The 17,342-nt window shown below is 40.9% G+C and overlaps 2 protein-coding genes across 9 annotated transcripts in view; one reads left to right on the top strand and one right to left on the bottom strand.

Annotated features, from left to right (window-relative positions):
• Nucleotides 1–4,435, bottom strand: part of CHP1 (calcineurin like EF-hand protein 1) — a 46,618-nt gene extending 42,183 nt beyond the window's left edge. Inside the window, exon 1 of the mRNA XM_032343346.1 lies at nucleotides 4,113–4,435. Coding sequence (XP_032199237.1) covers nucleotides 4,113–4,179 — 67 coding nt within the window. The 5' untranslated portion in view covers nucleotides 4,180–4,435. The remainder of the gene's footprint in view (nucleotides 1–4,112) is intronic.
• Nucleotides 4,436–4,769: 334 nt separating this feature from the next.
• Nucleotides 4,770–17,342, top strand: part of EXD1 (exonuclease 3'-5' domain containing 1) — a 33,384-nt gene continuing 20,811 nt past the window's right edge. The window contains exons 1-5 of one of the 8 annotated variants that reach the window (XM_032343333.1): nucleotides 4,770–4,881; nucleotides 6,093–6,277; nucleotides 11,700–11,768; nucleotides 14,861–14,918; nucleotides 15,545–15,666. In XM_032343333.1, the coding sequence (XP_032199224.1) occupies nucleotides 6,145–6,277; nucleotides 11,700–11,768; nucleotides 14,861–14,918; nucleotides 15,545–15,666 (382 nt within the window). In that variant the 5' untranslated portion in view covers nucleotides 4,770–4,881; nucleotides 6,093–6,144. The other 7 variants (XM_032343331.1, XM_032343328.1, XM_032343330.1 and 4 more) reach the window with 7 other exon arrangements.

Genomic DNA, 17,342 nt, shown 5'->3' with positions numbered 1-17,342 from the left:
GCAGAAATACTTAGAGGCAAAGTGTTCTGTCACCTGCCTTTTAAATGGTTCACCAAAAGATAAATAGATATACAAATATAAATAGATAAAGCAAATACACAGCTAAAGCTATATATATTTATCCATATGTAGATAAAGCAAGACGTTAACTGCTGAATTGAGGTGAAAAGTATATGGATATTACACTACTTTAACTTTTTTGTGCATTTTAAATCTTTCATAGTAAGTTGGGAGGAAAAGTACATAGCTTTACAAAATCCCTTAACCCCAAACCAGCTAAAGGTGTTAGTTATATGTGATTTCCTATGCCAGAAGATAGCACCTTCAGGCAACATGGCTTGGCAGGTGAAGGGGTTCTTGCATTTTGAGATATTTTATTCTCAAGCAATTGCCTTTGCCAGGCTTGTGTTCTTTGTTGAAACCACAGAAAAAAACCCACTATTCTATCATCACTATACCTTCTCAAACAAAACCTCACCAGCCTATAAAACTTACTTCCTAAACCTGTTTAACACCACCCCCATACCACATGACACACACCAGAACTAGAGACTAAAAGTAAATGAATGTAAAAAATAATAATTAAATTAAATTAATGGGCATTTATTATTACTCCACTGTCTTGAATTGTTTCTCACAGATTAAATGACTATTAAAAAAAAAATGGTTTTAAGTAATTCACAGCCAGTTTACTGCTACAGTTAAGTGAACTAAGAGTAGAGATTATAGAAACTCCCAAGACCGTTGTGATTTCCCCCCAATGGTAACTTTTATTCAGCTGGGCTTTAGTATATGAAAATGCTGATGTGTGAAAGAAGGTAATAGGACAAAAACAATATAGCAAATGTTTATGCCAACACAAAATGTTTTAAGGGATGCCTGGGTGCCTCGGGTGGTAAAGCATAGGACTCTTGATCCTCAGCTCAGGTCATGATCCCAGGGTTGTGAGATCGAGCCCTGCACTGGGCTCTGAGCTGGGCATGGAGCTGGCTCAAGATTCTCTCTCTCTCTCCATCTGCCCCTCCCTGGCCCACACTGCCAATCTCTCTCTCAAAAAAAAATTTTTTTTAATGAAAAATGTTTTAATTTTCTTTAGACAATGTTTTTTTAAACTGTTATAAACATTAAGATCTCGATTCCTTTAAAAGTTTTATTTCTGTAGAATTGGGAAAACAACTTGATTTCTAGTCCAATGCTCCCTGAAAATACGAAAAGCATAAAATGCTGTCACCTCTCCACTTATATAGCCCTAGACATAGTTTCATAACTAGTTCATACAAATATTTTCCCAAAAAGATGACTCTTATCTATGGTTCAAAATAATAGCTGATACTTACCTGATACTTATATATCAGGCACTATTCTAAGTAGATTATATAATTTATCTCATTTAATCCTCTTAAGAATCCTATGAAGTAGGTAATATTATTATTCCCATTTACAGATGACAAAACTGAGGCTTACAGGTAATTCTTACCTAGAATTAGTTGGCCAAACACTTGAGAGATCACATTTCAAATACTGGCTAAGCCAGTCATGCAGAAATTCTACTCAATTTAGACTTACAGAAAATATGTTTAAATATAATCAATTCCAATGCAAAGCTTTCATATTGAATATAAAGTCAGTTTTTCTCAATTATGCCACATTTTCTCACTGGCAAAGGGAGTAGTAAGACGTATTACTTGTTCTTAACTTGAAGTGTTTCTGATTGATAGTTCCCTAAACTTTTTTTTAAGATTTTATTTATTCATTTGAAACAGAGAGATACAGGGAAAGCATGAGCTGGAGAAGAGGCAAATGGAGAGGGAGAAGCAGACTCCCCGCTGAGCCAGGAGCCTGACATGGGGCTCCATCCCAGGATCTGGAGATCACGACCTGAGCCCAAGGCAGATGGCCAACCATGTGAGCCACCCAGGCACCCCTGATAGTTCCCTAAACTCTTAATGGAACAAGAAGCAGATGAAAACTGGACAAATCCCACTTCTCCACCTCCCTCTCGGGTATCTGTTTTTAGTCTTCTAAACCTTTTATATCATGTTAAAATTACTACTTTAAAAATCAACTGTGGTGATGGACACTAACAGGATCAAGGGACGGCTATGTAGCAGGCTGGAGTAGAATGCTCGTGGAAGCCACCTAAAATGTCCTAAATTAATTTATCTAAATCTAATTCATTCATTCCTGGATCAGGGCCCAACTCCTGCTCTCTCCAAGACAGCCCACAGACCCTGAGTCTGAAGTCTGAAGGTGCGTGGCACACAATTTCAGCTACCTTATGTCGTAATGCTAATCCTAACTCCTATGGGCATCTTTTGTCACCATCTGTTTTGAGTACCTAGCACACAGATAATGCAAAAATTCCATAACTACTTGTTCATTAGGCTTTCTGGATTAACATCCGTTTGCATTGCTTGTGGTTGAGAATCTCCTTCAAGATTTGATTCACTTTTTGGCAACTAGGGCAACAGCTCTTCCAGGAGTATGTACTTCTGTTCCTCCACAAGCCACGCAGTAAAATAACTCCAGTCCTATAGAGTCCAGGGTCTTTCCATTTTGTCAAATGTAAATATGCCCAAATGGGATTAGTGCTCCCTCATCTTGAGGCAAAAATAGCTTTTTTTCATCCTCACTGTGGCTTGCACTTCATGATTTGACTTTCTATTTTAAGTATGAATGCTTTAACTCTGGTGTCACCTTAGACCTAAAGCAGTTCTTATATTTACAAGTGTGGTCAGAGGTCATGACCACAAAATTTAATAAAATGATTGCTGACTCCCAACTACCTTTATTTCTACTCTTAAAGAGTCAAAATGAGTCATCAAATGACCATAAGGTCAAGTAGCCGAACAAGTATTATACATTATAACCAGCTAACTACTTTCTGTCTTTCATCCAAAATCAGTAGGTGGTGTGCTTATCACCCCTAAAGGTATTTATGGAGAGGCTATGGGCCATCTGTTAGGGGATGCTAAAAGCAGTAAACCAATCTGCCAAGGGTGGGGGCTAGATAACATCTCTTCCACACTGAAGATTTTAAAAGCTCAATCTGTCGAAAGCATAGGACAGCATTCAGTTTCTCTCAGGCCACACCACTGCCTGTGAAATTATGTAGTTCCCTCAGCACCCTTCAATATTACCTGCATATGGATCACTGAATTACTGGACACCTCATCATTAAAGACAGGTTATCATGAAGAAACAGAGCTCAGACAGTTACATAACTTACATAAAATACTAGAGTCATAATGGATTGCTGAAAAAATAGTGTGTGCATTATCAAGGGCTATACAAAATTGTGATTATGTCACACCGAGCTTCTGAATTCCCCAAGCCCTGTTTCCCCTATGTTCGGTTTAATGAGGAAGAGACTGGACTATAAAAAACATCAGTGCCTAGTACAAACTCGCACTGAGATTTTGGAGCACATCCAATTTCTATAGCGACTGCATAAAGTACCCCAGCATAGTAGAAATCAATATATCTGAAATTAGGACAGTAAGCATCCTCAGTCTAAGTAAAAAACTGGTGGTCACAGTATCCGTGCTTTTCTCTCCACAGGTTCAGAATGGAATCTCATACTCTCAGACCCCTCATTGTTTAAAGGTCTGCTGTCACCAGGGCACGTCTTCCAAAGCCTTACTATAGGATCTTGCTTTCTGGATTCATCTTTCCAGTTGCGGAAAGAATTTATTTATGATTTCCCACAGTTGACAGTGACTTTAAGTGCTTGTCCAGAAACGTCATAGGAACGGACTGGGTTTTCTACAGGATCCATCCAGAACTCCTGAATTCGAGGTTGGCGAGAAGAAAGATAAAAGGAAGGAGTTCGGGGACTTTCATGAGCAGGGATAAGAAAAAAGAGCGATGCCTGTGCTCTAAGGGTGATCGCGACTCCTGCCTTTGAGGGGAAGGACAGCCCCACAGGGGCCAGAGCCCAGCTTCTACGAACAGGTTCTCCAGCCCTCGGCCACGAAGCTGCAGCGCTGGAGGCTGCTCACTACCGGGCAACCTCCGAGCACCCCAACAACAGACCTCAACGACAAGCCGCCGTCGGTTCTGAGGCCACTCAACACGGGCCCGGCCGCTTTCCCACCCCCTACCGAACTCACAGCCAGTCTCCTTCTTGATCTCCTCGAGCTCTTCGTCCCGCAGTAACGTGGAAGCCCGAGACCCCATCACTGAACCAGGAGCTCCTTCGGGAGCAGGGGCGTTTGAAGCGACGGCGGCAGCGGGAGGGAGGGAGGGAGGGAAGGGAGAAAGGCCCAGGGGTCAAGAACCGAGAGGGCAGTGTTTCTACTGCGGACCAGAGAGGGAACCCAGGGGTGGCAAGGGGGGGCGGTCCCCCAGAACCAGCCAATGACGAGCGAGGCTGCTCCCGGCGCAGGAGCCGACGTCGGCGCTTGCAGCTCCAGCCCCCGAATGAATCAGCCCAGCGCAGGGCCGGGTATTCCTAAGGACGGACCACGCCCCCGGAAGCATGATGCCACCGGCCTTAAAAGGGCAATGCCACTCTGGCTCTACCGACCGCAATTAAAAGGGAAACGCCATCGACCCACTGCTTTACAGCGAGCTAACCTGAGGCAGGCAGCATAGCCAATCTGTTTCTTACAGAACTCTATAAGTGGAAATCCCACCCACAGGTGGCAGGGATTGCAGAGAGAGACTATAAAAATAGACCAAACGTTTCCTGGGGCAACGCTGGGGTGTGTCTCTCGGGAACTGCATGCTGGGAGTTCCACCTCCTCCTTTTCCTGGAGGTCCTCTCTCCTCCCGGCCGCTGGGGGCGCTCGGCCGCCAGCCTCCGGGCCGCGCGCCGATTGGCTCCTTGGGAAACAGCCGGGACTTCTGGTTCCGCCAGGCTGGCGTCCGCTCTTCGGTGTGGGTTTTCAGTCGTGTGTACTTTTCTCCTGTTTTTCTGGTCTCTGTCCTTTGATAACCGCCAACGCCAGCTTGGAACTCCCCGAGAGTTCTTCCTTCACAGCAGTACCTCTTTTTTTAGTTCAAGCTGTAAGAAGTCGAGCTTCATTTGGCTGAAATTGGGACAGGATTTCCCAAACTTCCTTCGGGGAAAAAATAACCTAACTAACGGTGGACGAGATTGAATTCCTAGCGTATGGCCCGCCGTTTATTTGGAGTTTCTTATTTTGTCTTAAAAATTAGGAATCTTCCATTTTATTTTTATGATATTTTTGTTTTCTTGTAAATGTTTAAGCCACCCGTTAACTAATTTAAGCCACCCGTTAACTAATTTAGCTATCTCCGTGAACCATTTCTTTTCCTCTGGCTTCAGCGTCTTTTCACCCCCTCCCCACTCTTCTGAGTGTTGGGTTATGCATAACTGGTTTGAGATAGGGAAGAACCAAACTCTAACCACTGTTATTTAGTACTTAAACTACTTTTAAGCTTTATCTAAGGGTTTGACGACTTAGCATAAGGCCAAGGTTCTAGTCTCACTGAGTCCTTTTCATGATTAACCTGCCCTCGTCTGATCTAGTGTTGTCTCCCTTCAAATGCACTGACATGGCAGCCTGATTGATCATGCATAAATTGTGATAGTTCTAGGTCACTTATGCTTTGATTGGTAACTGTCAAATTCTGGATGTATTACTAATGTAGAAGAGGCCAGAAGAATTTAAATCTTAGATGTTTCTGGGTGAGCAGCTTATGGCAGACATTTTGCCAGCATCGGTTTTCTTTCATTTGTTCTTTCAGAATTTCTTTCTTTTCTTTCCTTCTTTCTTTCTTCTTCTTTTGGTTGGTGATAAAAAGATACATGTATGTGCTATTTAAAAGCCTCTAAAATGTTCTGCTTGTTCCATTTAACTAAGGTATGCATGGTAGTATTGCCCCATTCTGTCGACAAAGAAGTCAAACCTACAGTGCCTGAAGTTTTACAGCTTTGTTTCCCATGTATAAAATAGAGGTGATGCTTGGAATAGTCCTTTTCTCATAATTGATCTAAAAAGATGTGCAAAACTGAATTACTCTCATATTTTTCTTTTTCTTGTCCCTTCCAAGTATGGGGAAAGGGAAAAGAACCTCATTCCCCTAAAATATTTTTTAAATCCTAGATCTCTTTTATTTTCAAGTGTTTCGATACTTAAAGAAGATATTTGAAGACTGCTTTTGGAATCGAATAGCATGGATCCTAGCAGTGACTACCATTTCCTCAATCAGATTTTGTGGAGAAGGGTGAAACTCACTTTGGTTTCTGGCGTATTTGAGGGAGTTCTCCAGCATGTGGATCCTAACAAGATTGTTGTCCTGAAGAAAGGTCTCATTTTATTTGTCATTATCTTCTGCCTTTAAGAAATTAGTTAAGTTTGGGTGAGGACTCTGGGGGCTTCATTAGCAACTGAGAGGGAGGCATTCGTATTCTAGGGAAGAGTTAAGAGATTAGAATGCTATTTTCTCTAATGGTAAACATAGCTGCATCTACAGGCTTGTCCCCACTTTTTTTTTTTTTTAAGATTATTTATTTGACACAGAGAGAGACAGCAAGAGAGGGAATGCAAGCAGGGGGAATGGGAAAAGAGAAGCAGATTTCCCTCTGCAGGACTTGATTCCAGGGCCCCCGATCATGATCAGAGCCAAAGGCAGATGCTTAACGACTGAGCCACCCAGGCACCCCTTGTTCCCATTTTTATACTTTGACATGATAGTGGAAATTTTTATTGTATAGATTGTTTTTCATTGGGTGCTTCTTTTAAATTTCCTACTATATGCATATTGCAGTTAAAAATAACTGCTCTACTGCATAGAATTACTTTTGGCTTCAACAGAAAAATTCACAAAGACAGCTAGGTGTTAATTTTTGTCATGGAAGTCCACAGGTAGGCTGCTAGGGCAGTGGCTCAAAGATGCCAGGAGGGACCAGGTGTCTTGTAGTTTTTGCCACTTCAGGAATAATGTATTATTCTCATGGTCTCAAGGTAGCCTCTATACCTCCCAGCTTCAGTTCTGTTCATTATAAGGGCCACGACTCAGGAACAGCCAGGTGGAAGAGATGCATAAGTTAAGGTCTGTGGGAAGGAGCTTAGAATTTCCATGCTTCCTTGGGTGTACCACCTTCCTAGTTCCTACATGTGTTCACCTTTGAGATACAATATATAGTTTTTATTCAGCTAGAATATTGACTTTCTAGGGTAGTTGTTTACCTGGCATAAATTGCAGGTTTATAATTGAAACGTATAAATGGGATTTAAGAGATTAGTGTTATTGTTAAGCCATATTATAAGTTAAAATAGACCTTTGTGGACCAGGATGGGACTATATCAGACTTTTGAAATAGTAATTCATTCAGTAATCATTTATTGGTAGTTTTGTATCACAGGCACTGTGATAGGTACCAGGGATATAGGTAAGAATAACATGGTCCCTGTCCTTAAAAAAAAACTTAGTCTGGTAAAGAGACAGATAAACAAGTAGAAAGGTATAAGGCAGTTTGATATCCTCTCTGATAGATGCGTGAGATGCTATGAAAATACAAAGTTTCAGTTAATTTAGATCTGGGAGTGGTAGGGTTAGGATAGTGGGGATCGCATCCCAAAGGTAAGTTTTAACTGGATGGGAAAAGAGTGGAAAGTGTTTTAAGTCACTGGTTCTCAAATTTTATCTGTGTATCAGAATTACCTGGGCACTTGTAAAAACACAGATTGCTGGGCCACCTTCCAAGAGTTTCTGATTCTAAAGGCCTGGGTGGGGCCTAAGAATTTACATTTCTTTTTTTGTTTGTTTGTTTAAAGATATTATTTATTTATTTGACAGAGAGGGACACAGTGATAGAGGGAACACAAGCAGGGGAGCAGCAGAGGGAGAGGGAGAAGCAGGCTTCCTGCTGAGAAGGGAGCCTGAGGTGGGGCTCAATCCCAGGACCCTGGGATCATGACCCAAGCAGAAGGCAGACAGACGCTTAATGACTGAGCCACCCAGGCGCCCCAAGACACTTCAAGAGAACCATAGTTTTATGTAGAAGTAGCAACATATACGAAAAATGTAGAGACATGAAAACTTGGTTCATTCAGAAAACCCAAGTGAATTTCTTTCTGGAGGTGTGGTGAGACTTAAGGCTGGAGAAGTAGGTATGGGACTGATCAGAAGGCCTTAATATATTGTAGCATTTGGATACTTCTGAGAACAATGAGGAGGAATTTGAAATATTTTTTATTAAGTAGTCTCTAGGCCTAGTTGAGACCTTGACCATGAGATCAAGAGTTGCTTGGTCTACTGACTGAGCCACGAAGACACCCCACAATTTGAAAGATTTTTAAATGGGAGGCATCTACATTTTCAGACTCGTTGCCTGAAATTTTTAATGCTGTGTTAGTTAGGAACAATGCTTAGCTGCTGGAAACAGATTCATGGCCAATGGCTTAAAGAAAATAGGAGTTTATTCTCATATAAAAGAAGGAAGGCCTTCCAGGGTTGCTGTGAATCACCCCAGAGCTGGCAGAGATCCAGTATTATCCATAATCTTTCTGCTCTATCATCTTCATGGCTTCAAACTTCAAGATCATGTGACAGCTTGTAGAAGTTACAGATAAGAGGAAGAGGAAAGAGGGGTAGAAGGGTACTCCCCCCAGCTGAGTCAGTCCCCTTAAAGAGATGCCATGGCGGTCCAAGGAACCACCACATTGCTAGCCTGAATAAATGGCATTGAGTTGAGAACAATCAAGATATGCCACATGCTTGTTCAACAAGGCATTCAGTCTAAATGCAATATTTTGGTATATTTCTCTCTGATCTTTAATTACATAGATTTTATATAGTTGACATAATAAGTTAGGTGTATATATATATATATTTTTTTTTTTTTTGCTTAATATGATAAAAAGCATTTTCTCATGTTACTTGAAATGCCAATTTAATGTCTAAACTTTTTATGTTTTTAATTTTTTTTCTTTTTTTTAGGAAGAGAAAGTGCTTGTGAGTAGGGTGAGAGGGTGGGGGAGGGGCAGAGGGAAAGAGAATCTTAAGCAGGCTCCATGCTCACTGCAGAGCTGAGGTGGAGCTCTATCCCAGGACCCTGAAATCATGACCTCAGCTTAGGGCAGACATTTAATCAATTGAGCCATCCAGATGCCCCTAACGTTGTTGTTGTTGTTGTTGTTTTTAATGCTGATGTGTATCTTTCCTAAATTTTTGCTAGTTTTATAGATAAAATGTGATATTTCATCTTGGTGTGCTTAAAAAATATTCCTAAAGAAGTTGAACATATTTCTTTACACTTGTTTACAAATTTTATGTACTATTTGGACAAAGCAGGGAGTATTTTTACTATGACAGCAATGTGAAGGAAGGACTGAAGTAGAGAGAAACTAGAGGCAAAGAGCAGAGATAGAACTATTTTGACAATCAAGGAAACTAAGGTCAGAACTAAGGCTCAGCAAGGAATGGAAAAAGAGAAGACAGACTTTAGGAATACATAAGAGGTAAGATAAGTAACCTAGTAATCAATTAGATAATTAAAGAGCAACAGAAGTGTGCCTGGGTGGTTCCGTCAGTTAAGCATCCAACTTTTAATTTTGGCTCCAGTCATGACCTTAGGGTCATAAGATTGAGCCCCGAGTTGGGTTCTACACTGAGTGTGGAGCCTGCTTAATATTCTTTCTCTCTCCCTCTGCCTCTCCCCAGCCCCACACAAATGATCTTAAATAAATACATAGCAATGAAAAATCATCACTACCTTTATGACTCAGAAGATCATGACTCAGAAGAAGATAGGTATATAGTACTGTTATTAACTGATAGAAATGGGAAGAGGAAGTTTGTTGGTTACTGGGAGAAGATAATGATTTCAGTTTGAGGATCTTACAGTAAGTCTGGTATTAGCTGGAAATGTGAGTGGAGCTAAGAGAAATAATCTGGATGTTGGGGATCCTGATTGGCTCAGTCCAAAGAACATGTGACTCTTCTCAGGGTCATGAGTTTGAGCCCCACATTGGGTGTAGAGATTACTTATATTAAAAAATAAAGAAAAGAAATAGGGGAGGTCAGTATGTTAGAGGTGGTGGAGACAGTTGAAGAGATGGGAAGGGGCAAATGAGGGAGACAGTATAACATTGTTCAGAGTTGCCTGTTAAATACCCGAGACCTGGGTTTGAATCTTGACTCTGTCTTTAATTAGCAGTGTGACCCTGGCCAAGTTATTCAACCTTTCTGAGTCTCAGATTATTCCATAACAGAGATAATGAAATGCCTCTCTCATTATGTTACTGGAGAATTAAATGTAGGCAAATAATTAGCATGGTGCCTAGCTCTGAGTCGGTGCTCAGTTTGGTAGCTCTAGGAAATTAGTAGGAAAAGAACTAAACTTGAAGTATCCTATGAGCCAAAGAAGAAAGGAAAGAACAGTACTTTCAAATGATACATGGGAGCCAAGGGTGATAAGACTATAACTTATAATAGGCAGTTGGGGGGGCGGTGCTGGGTGGCTTAGTTGGTTAAGCATCTACCTTTAGCTCAGGTCATGATCTCAGGGTCCTGGGATCAAGTTCCACATTGGGTTCCCTCTTCAGTGTGGAGCCTATTTGTCCCTCTGCCTGCTGCTCCCCCTGCTTGTACACGCGCACGCGCTCTCTCTCTCTGTCAAACAAATAAATAAAATCATTAAAAAGAAAAAAGAAAAGAAAAATAGGCAGTTGTAATTTTTTATTAAAGATTTTATTTATTTATTTGTCAGAGAGAGAGAGAGAGAGTAAGCACAGGCAGACAGAATGTCAGGCAGAGGCAGAGGGAGAAGCAGGCTCCCTGCCAAGCAAGGAGCCTGATGTGGGACTCGATCCCAGGACGCTGGGATCATGACCTGAGCCAAAGGCAGCCACTTAACCAACTGAGCCACCCAGGTATCTCTGATTTTTGACCTTAGTAAGAATATTTTCAGTGAAACAGTGAGGGTGAAAATTATTTTGGATCGCTGATCAATATGGAAATATGCAGCCGCTGGGAGCACTTATACCTAGAGCAATGACATTGTATTGTAGATACGACATCTAAACTTCTCCTAACTCTCTTACCTACTCACAGAAGAGCCCTATATTGGGACCAGGATTTGGATTATTGTCCTTGACAGTATTTTTGAGCATGTAGCATGGCATAAAACAGGGTGTGGACTCTAGAAGTAGTCAGCTGCCTTAAAATTTTATCTGGAATTAGGTGAGGTAAAAATCAATAGAAATATAATAAATAAACAGTCCTGAGCCTCAGGGCCTTAGAATAGTCTTGGGAGAAGTTTAAGTTCACCATACTACTACTGCCCTTTAAATTCCTCTTGGACCATTCTCAGGTTCCCTCTGTTCTTTATCCTACTTGTTTCAAGGCTATAGCTTTGTAATTTATTATTGACTCTTCATTTCTCGGGGAAAATCATTTTGTAATTTTTATAAAACTCAGATATGGCACTTCTTAAAAAAAGATTTCTTTATTTTAGAGAGAGAGGGTCAGTGAGTGGAGCAAGAGCTAGAGGAAAGAGAAAGAGAGAGAATCATCAAGCAGACTCTGTACTGAGTGCAGAGCCCAACACAGGGCTTGATCCCAGGACCCTAGGATCATGACCTGAGCAGAAACCAAGATTTGGACACTTAACCAACTGAGCCACCCCAACACCCTTAGATATGGCACTTTTGAGATGCATATTTTCTTATAATTTGGGGGAAATACTATTTTTTATTAAGTGAATGAATCATTTTCTATAACAGTGAAGAATGTGGAGACTGGTCGAAGTGTTCCAGGAGTGAAGATGTTTTTTGGGCATGAGATTCTGAACGGTGAGAACTGCATGTTCCCTGAATGTGCGTATTGGGATTTGTAGTAGTAGTAAACTCACTCCTCTGCCTCATTCCAGTATTTGCAAAAATATGTTGTATTTTTGTTGTTGCCTTTAATATTGCTCTTAGGAACTCTTAAGACTGGATATTTGAGAATTGACCTTTATCTTACCTTAACTCTTAAGACTGGATATTTGAGAATTGACCTTTATCTTACCTTTTTGATGGGTACTATGAGCAGAATGGTGGTAGGGAATTTTAATCATCTTGGTTTTACTGTGTAAGAACTGGTGCTCATTACTAAAGAGTCAGCCAGTGGGCAGTTAAGAATCTGAACAGCAAGGAGTGGTCTTGCTTAGCAATTGATTTTAACACTATGGAGTCATAGTACATTCGCAGTCCCTTATCTGAACCCTGGGGGCCAAATGTCAGAATTCAGAAATCCAGATTTTTAGGAAATGTAACACAGTATCTACTCTTTATATTATAGAACATCTCAAACAGGTCTGGGAAACACTGTAATAAAACACATTTCTACAGGGAAATGTGAGGATAATTACTCTAAATGAAATAAAGTAGGACTATAAATAGATGTCAGTTGGGTTTTGTTGCCAAAAGAGGTCCAGACGATTTTTAGTTCTCAGAGATTTTTGGATTTTGGAATTGCAAGATGCAGCTCTGTTCTTCATTTTGGCCAGCAAAAGCCACTTAGCAGAAGTAGGTCCAGCTGTTTGCCAGAAAGAGTAGATATGAAAGCTCTTCTGGTCAGTGTGCTTCAGACAAGCCAAATAGGTTAAAAGAAAAGGGAAGCAAGAACTGTTCTTACTTTCAAGAACTCAAAGGCAGAAAGCCCTCCAAGGAGGAGTAAAGGTCAGTGTTGGGGGCAGGAGTGGGGAGAGCGGGAGATCTGGGACCTTATACAGCTGTTCATTTCTTAACCAATAGGGCAGATATGAGGAAAGGAAAGGACCCTTGTAGACCAGAAACCACTGCTACTTGAAAGATTATTTTGTGAGAGAAGTAAAATTGACAGAGTGATGAAACTCTCATCAAACTAATGACTGCCAATCCAGACTTATTTCAAGGCAGACAGTTCCAGACAGCTATCTAAGGGTTCTTTCTCACAGAGTATGCTACTGTGAACACTCTTTGTCCCTTGAACACCTTTTCTTTTTCTTTTTTTTTTTTTTAGGATTTTATTTATTTATTTGAGAGAGAGAAAGCATGAGGGGGGAAGGTCAGAGGGAGAAGCGCAGACTCCTTGCTGAGCAGGGAGCCCCATGGGGTGGGTAGTGCTGGAGCCAGATGTGGGACTCCAGGATCATGACCTGAGCTGAAGGCAGCCATTCAACCACCTGAGCCATCCAGGCACCCCTTTGAACACCTTTTCATAGTAGCTGTGAGGGTGGTGGTGGTAGTAGGACTCCTACTTGTTTTTTTTTTTTTTTTAAAGATTTTTAAGCACCTGGGTGGCTCAGTTGTTGAGTGTCTGCTTTCAGCTCTGGTCATGACCCAGGGTCCTGGGATCTAGCCCTGCAATGGGCTCCCTGCTCAGTGCGAAGCCTTCTTCTTCCTCCCACTCCCCCTGCTTGTGTTCCCTCTCTAGCTATCTCTTTCTGTCAAATAAAGAAATAAAATCTTAAAAAAATAATAAAGCAAACAAAACCTTTAAAAAAAAAAAAAGTAAGTAAGTAATCTCCACGTCTGACCTGGGGCTTGAACTCACAGCCCCGAGATCCAGAGTCCCATGCTGTACCAACTAAGCCAACCTGGCACCCCCATAGTGGAATTCTTATTGCTTTTTAAAATCAGCCTTTGCACTGGATCAGAGCTAGGCTGTGGGTGGGTTTGAAAAGAGAAGCAAAGGAATCACTACTACTATCTCCCTAACTTCAGAGAAGGCTAACTGTTTGACGAGCCTGGTGAACTATAGACATGGATTTCATCTCTTTCTAAATTCTCAAGACTTGGCCTTTGTTCATAATTTTTAGTTCAAAGGACAACCTTCTCCTTCTTTGCCCTGTGGTTCAGTTAGCCATGGATTGAGAATTTTTTCACTCTCCCTGAAAAGCACTTTGAATAAGAATTATTAAAATGAAGAATAATACTAAATGGAATTTAAATAAAAATTTTTTAAGTAAAATCTTGAAACAATAATAAATTAAAAACAAAATGAAGAATAATAATTAACAAATAATAATTGACTAAAAATTTATTTTTAGTGACTTTTACTTTCTCTGCCCAGACCCAACACCTTGATAGTGCAGGGGAAAGAGATGTTTTGAAACATAACGGTCCCTGAGTAGATCTTCTCTGAGTACTACCTAAGTATTTTTAAGTCAGTCTAAAATGCCATTAATTATAAAATACACTATTACTTTTCACATCACAAGAAAGGAAAAGTAACTGGCAAGTAAACTGTCATGTGCACTTATTGTAAATCATATCTGATTTCAGAGCTGTTTAAAATGTACATCTTAGAATTAATGATAGACAATATTGTCCTCCATTCCCAGCCCTGTTAGGCTTCAGAATCTGTGGAATGTTTCATATTTAGGGGGGATTTCTAGTCTAACTTTTATTGCCTTTCATGTCGCTGAACTGTTTCAATTTGCAATAATGGCGCCTCAGATAAACGTCATTGGCCACCATGCTGCCACTGTGCAAAACTCATGTTAACGCACCAGCCTGTGCGAGTGAAAGAGACCCATCTGGGAAGGATCTGAGAGGAAACCCCCAAACAGTGCATGGTGTAAAGGAAATGCAGTATGGTGGGAATGAATAGGAAAGAAAATCTCTCTCTAGAATGAATCTGCTTGACTGAAAGGTGCTTTGGAACATGTAGAAATCTTTCTAATCCTGCTGAAAGACCTGAGAAGCTGTGTAGGAACATAGTATTAGGCATCTTCAGTACTCTGGATAGGCTCTTCTGCTCTATTTATTGTTGGCTAGTGAAGGCCTCTATGGACTAACATTTCATTTCAAGTTAGTGTGTGTAGTACCTAGTCAGACTGTGGTAGAGGGAGAGAGGGGAGTGGTTAACTGCATTCAGATTGGAAACTCTTGTTGGAAGGCATTTGGTTATTTTGCAGTGGAACTGCTGGATGAAGTGGAACAAGGTGCGATGAGAGAAAAGGCATCTTCTGTCAGGTATGGTGGAATAATTTGAATAATTTTCTTAATTATGGTTTTACTCAAATGCATACATTAGGGTAGAAAGGCTTACCTCTAATTCATTAGCTATGCAATTTCTCAAATGGTCTGAGGTAATAGAAGGTAGAAGAAATAGATGGATATTTTCTTCCATCTTTAGATGATATCTTCAAATCAGTGTAAAAGCAGTGGATGAGGGGTGCCTGGGTGGCTCAGTGGGTTCAAGCCGGCTCAGGTCATGATCCCAGGGTCCTGGGATCGAGCCCCGCCTCGGCCTCTCTGCTCAGCAGGGAGCCTGCTTTCTCCTCTCTCTCTCTCTGCCTGCCTCTCTGCCTACTTGTGATTTCTGTCTGTCAAATAAATAAATAAAATCTTAAAAAAAAAAAGCAGTGGATGAGTGGGTCCTCTATGAAATGGAGGTCTAGCTTCTTTACCATTGATGTGTGGCAAAATCTGTGTGAGCATCAGCAACAAAGAACAATTTCATCTGAGTGTTGTTTTTTGTAAGCATCAGCAACAAAGAACAATTTCATCTGAGTGTTGTACTTTTGTAAGTAGTTTGTAAGTGTGAGCATCAGCAACAAAGAACAATTTCATCTGAGTGTTGTTTTTTGTAAGCATAGTCTAAATACAGAAAGAACCAGGATGGATAAAGGTGAAGACCTGAACATATGTGAGTCTCTTTCTCCTGCCTCTGAGCCGCCAACCACCTCTCTGCTGAGTGACCTCAAGTTCAACCCATCAGGTGAGCACTGGGGCTCTGACTTGTCTAGGGTCTCTATTGTGGTCCACAACTCTTTGGAGTTGGCATAACTCTGAGTTAAGGTTCTATATGTGCAGTCTCTGCCCTCACTGAGCTCCAGTGCAAGAAATAGACACTAAATAAGATAAAGGAGTATCACATACAGCATGCTAGCACCAAATGCTAAGGGGAAAAAAATAGAAGTGTGTGAAGAGGGTGGTTTTACAATGTTAGGGTGTTCAGGACAGGCCTCACAAAAATGGTGACATTTGAGCCAAAGCCTATAGGAGATGAGGGCTTGAGCTGTGTGGATATGTGGGGGAAATGTTCTTTAGGCAGATAAAAGAATTAATATAAAGGCCCTGAGATAGGAACATGCCCGGATCTTGAAGGAACAGCTAGATCAGTGTAATCAGTGTAAATGGAGCAAAGAGAAGAGGTAGTTGGAGAGGAAATGACATAGGCATTTCATGGAGGTCATTGTAGATGTTCAATACTAGACTGTTTACTGTTTCTTTTGGGTTTTTTTAGACTGTTTTTGCTTACTGTTGATTAATGATAGACTTTAAAATCTGGTAGTGTTAGTTCTCCAACTTTGTTCTTTTTCAGTGTTATTTTGGTTATTCTTTTTTCTTTGCATTTCCCTATGAATTTTGGAATCAGGTTGCCAATTTCTGAAAAAAAAAAAAAACCCACTTGTATTTTTACTGGGATTGCAATGAATCGATAGATTGGTTTGGGGAACGTTGGCATCTTAACAATATTGAGTATTCTAATCTGTTAATGCAGTATTTCCCTCTATGAGATCTTTAATTTCTTTTTTTTTTTTAAAGATTTTATTTATTTATTTGTCAGAGAGAGTGAGCACAGGCAGACAGAGTGGCAGGCAGAGGCAGAGGGAGAAGCAGGCTTCCTGCTGAGCAAGGAGCCCAATGTGGGACTTGATCCCAGGATGCCAGGACCATGACACAAGCAGAAGGCAGCCACTCAACCAACTGAGCCACCCAGGCGCCCCGAGATCTTTAATTTCTCAACAGTGTTTTGCAGTTCTTGGTGTATAAGTCTTATACATATTTTGCTGTGTTTATCCCTAAGTATTTCATATTTTGTACTGTTATCAATGGTATTTTAAAAAATCCTTCTACTTCCTATTGGATAGTTTTGAGCAGAAGGGTAACATTAACTGACTTCTGTTTTAACAAAGTTAGTCTAGATACTGTATGGATACTGAGAGACGGAGAAAGGTAAAAGCATGAATACCTATTAGGCTATTGAAATAATTTTAAGGTGAGCTGACATGGTGGCTTGGACCATAGTGGTAGCAGTACAGTTGGTAAAAAGTGGTGGACTTCTGAACATATGTTGGGGTGTAGCCAGCCCAGTCTACTGGTGTATTAGATGTGCATGTGAAAGAGGAGAATCGGGGCACCTGGGTGGCTCAGTGGGTTAAAGCCTCTGCCTTCGGCTTAGGTCATGATCCCAGAGTCTTGGGATTGATTACCCACATCAGGCTCTCTGCTCAGCGTGGAGCCTGCTTCCCCCTCTCTCTCTTCCTGCCTCTCTGCCTACTTGTGATTTCTGTCTGTCAAATAAATAAACAAAATCTTAAAAAAAAAAAAAAAGAGGAGAATCATGGTGATTTCAGGGGTTTGGGTGTGAGTATCCTGAAGTATGGAGTG

The sequence above is a fragment of the Mustela erminea genome, chromosome 5 (genome assembly GCF_009829155.1).
Source record: "Mustela erminea isolate mMusErm1 chromosome 5, mMusErm1.Pri, whole genome shotgun sequence".
NCBI classification, from domain to species: domain Eukaryota; kingdom Metazoa; phylum Chordata; class Mammalia; order Carnivora; family Mustelidae; genus Mustela; species Mustela erminea.
This window is presented reverse-complemented; position numbering and strand designations above follow the sequence as displayed.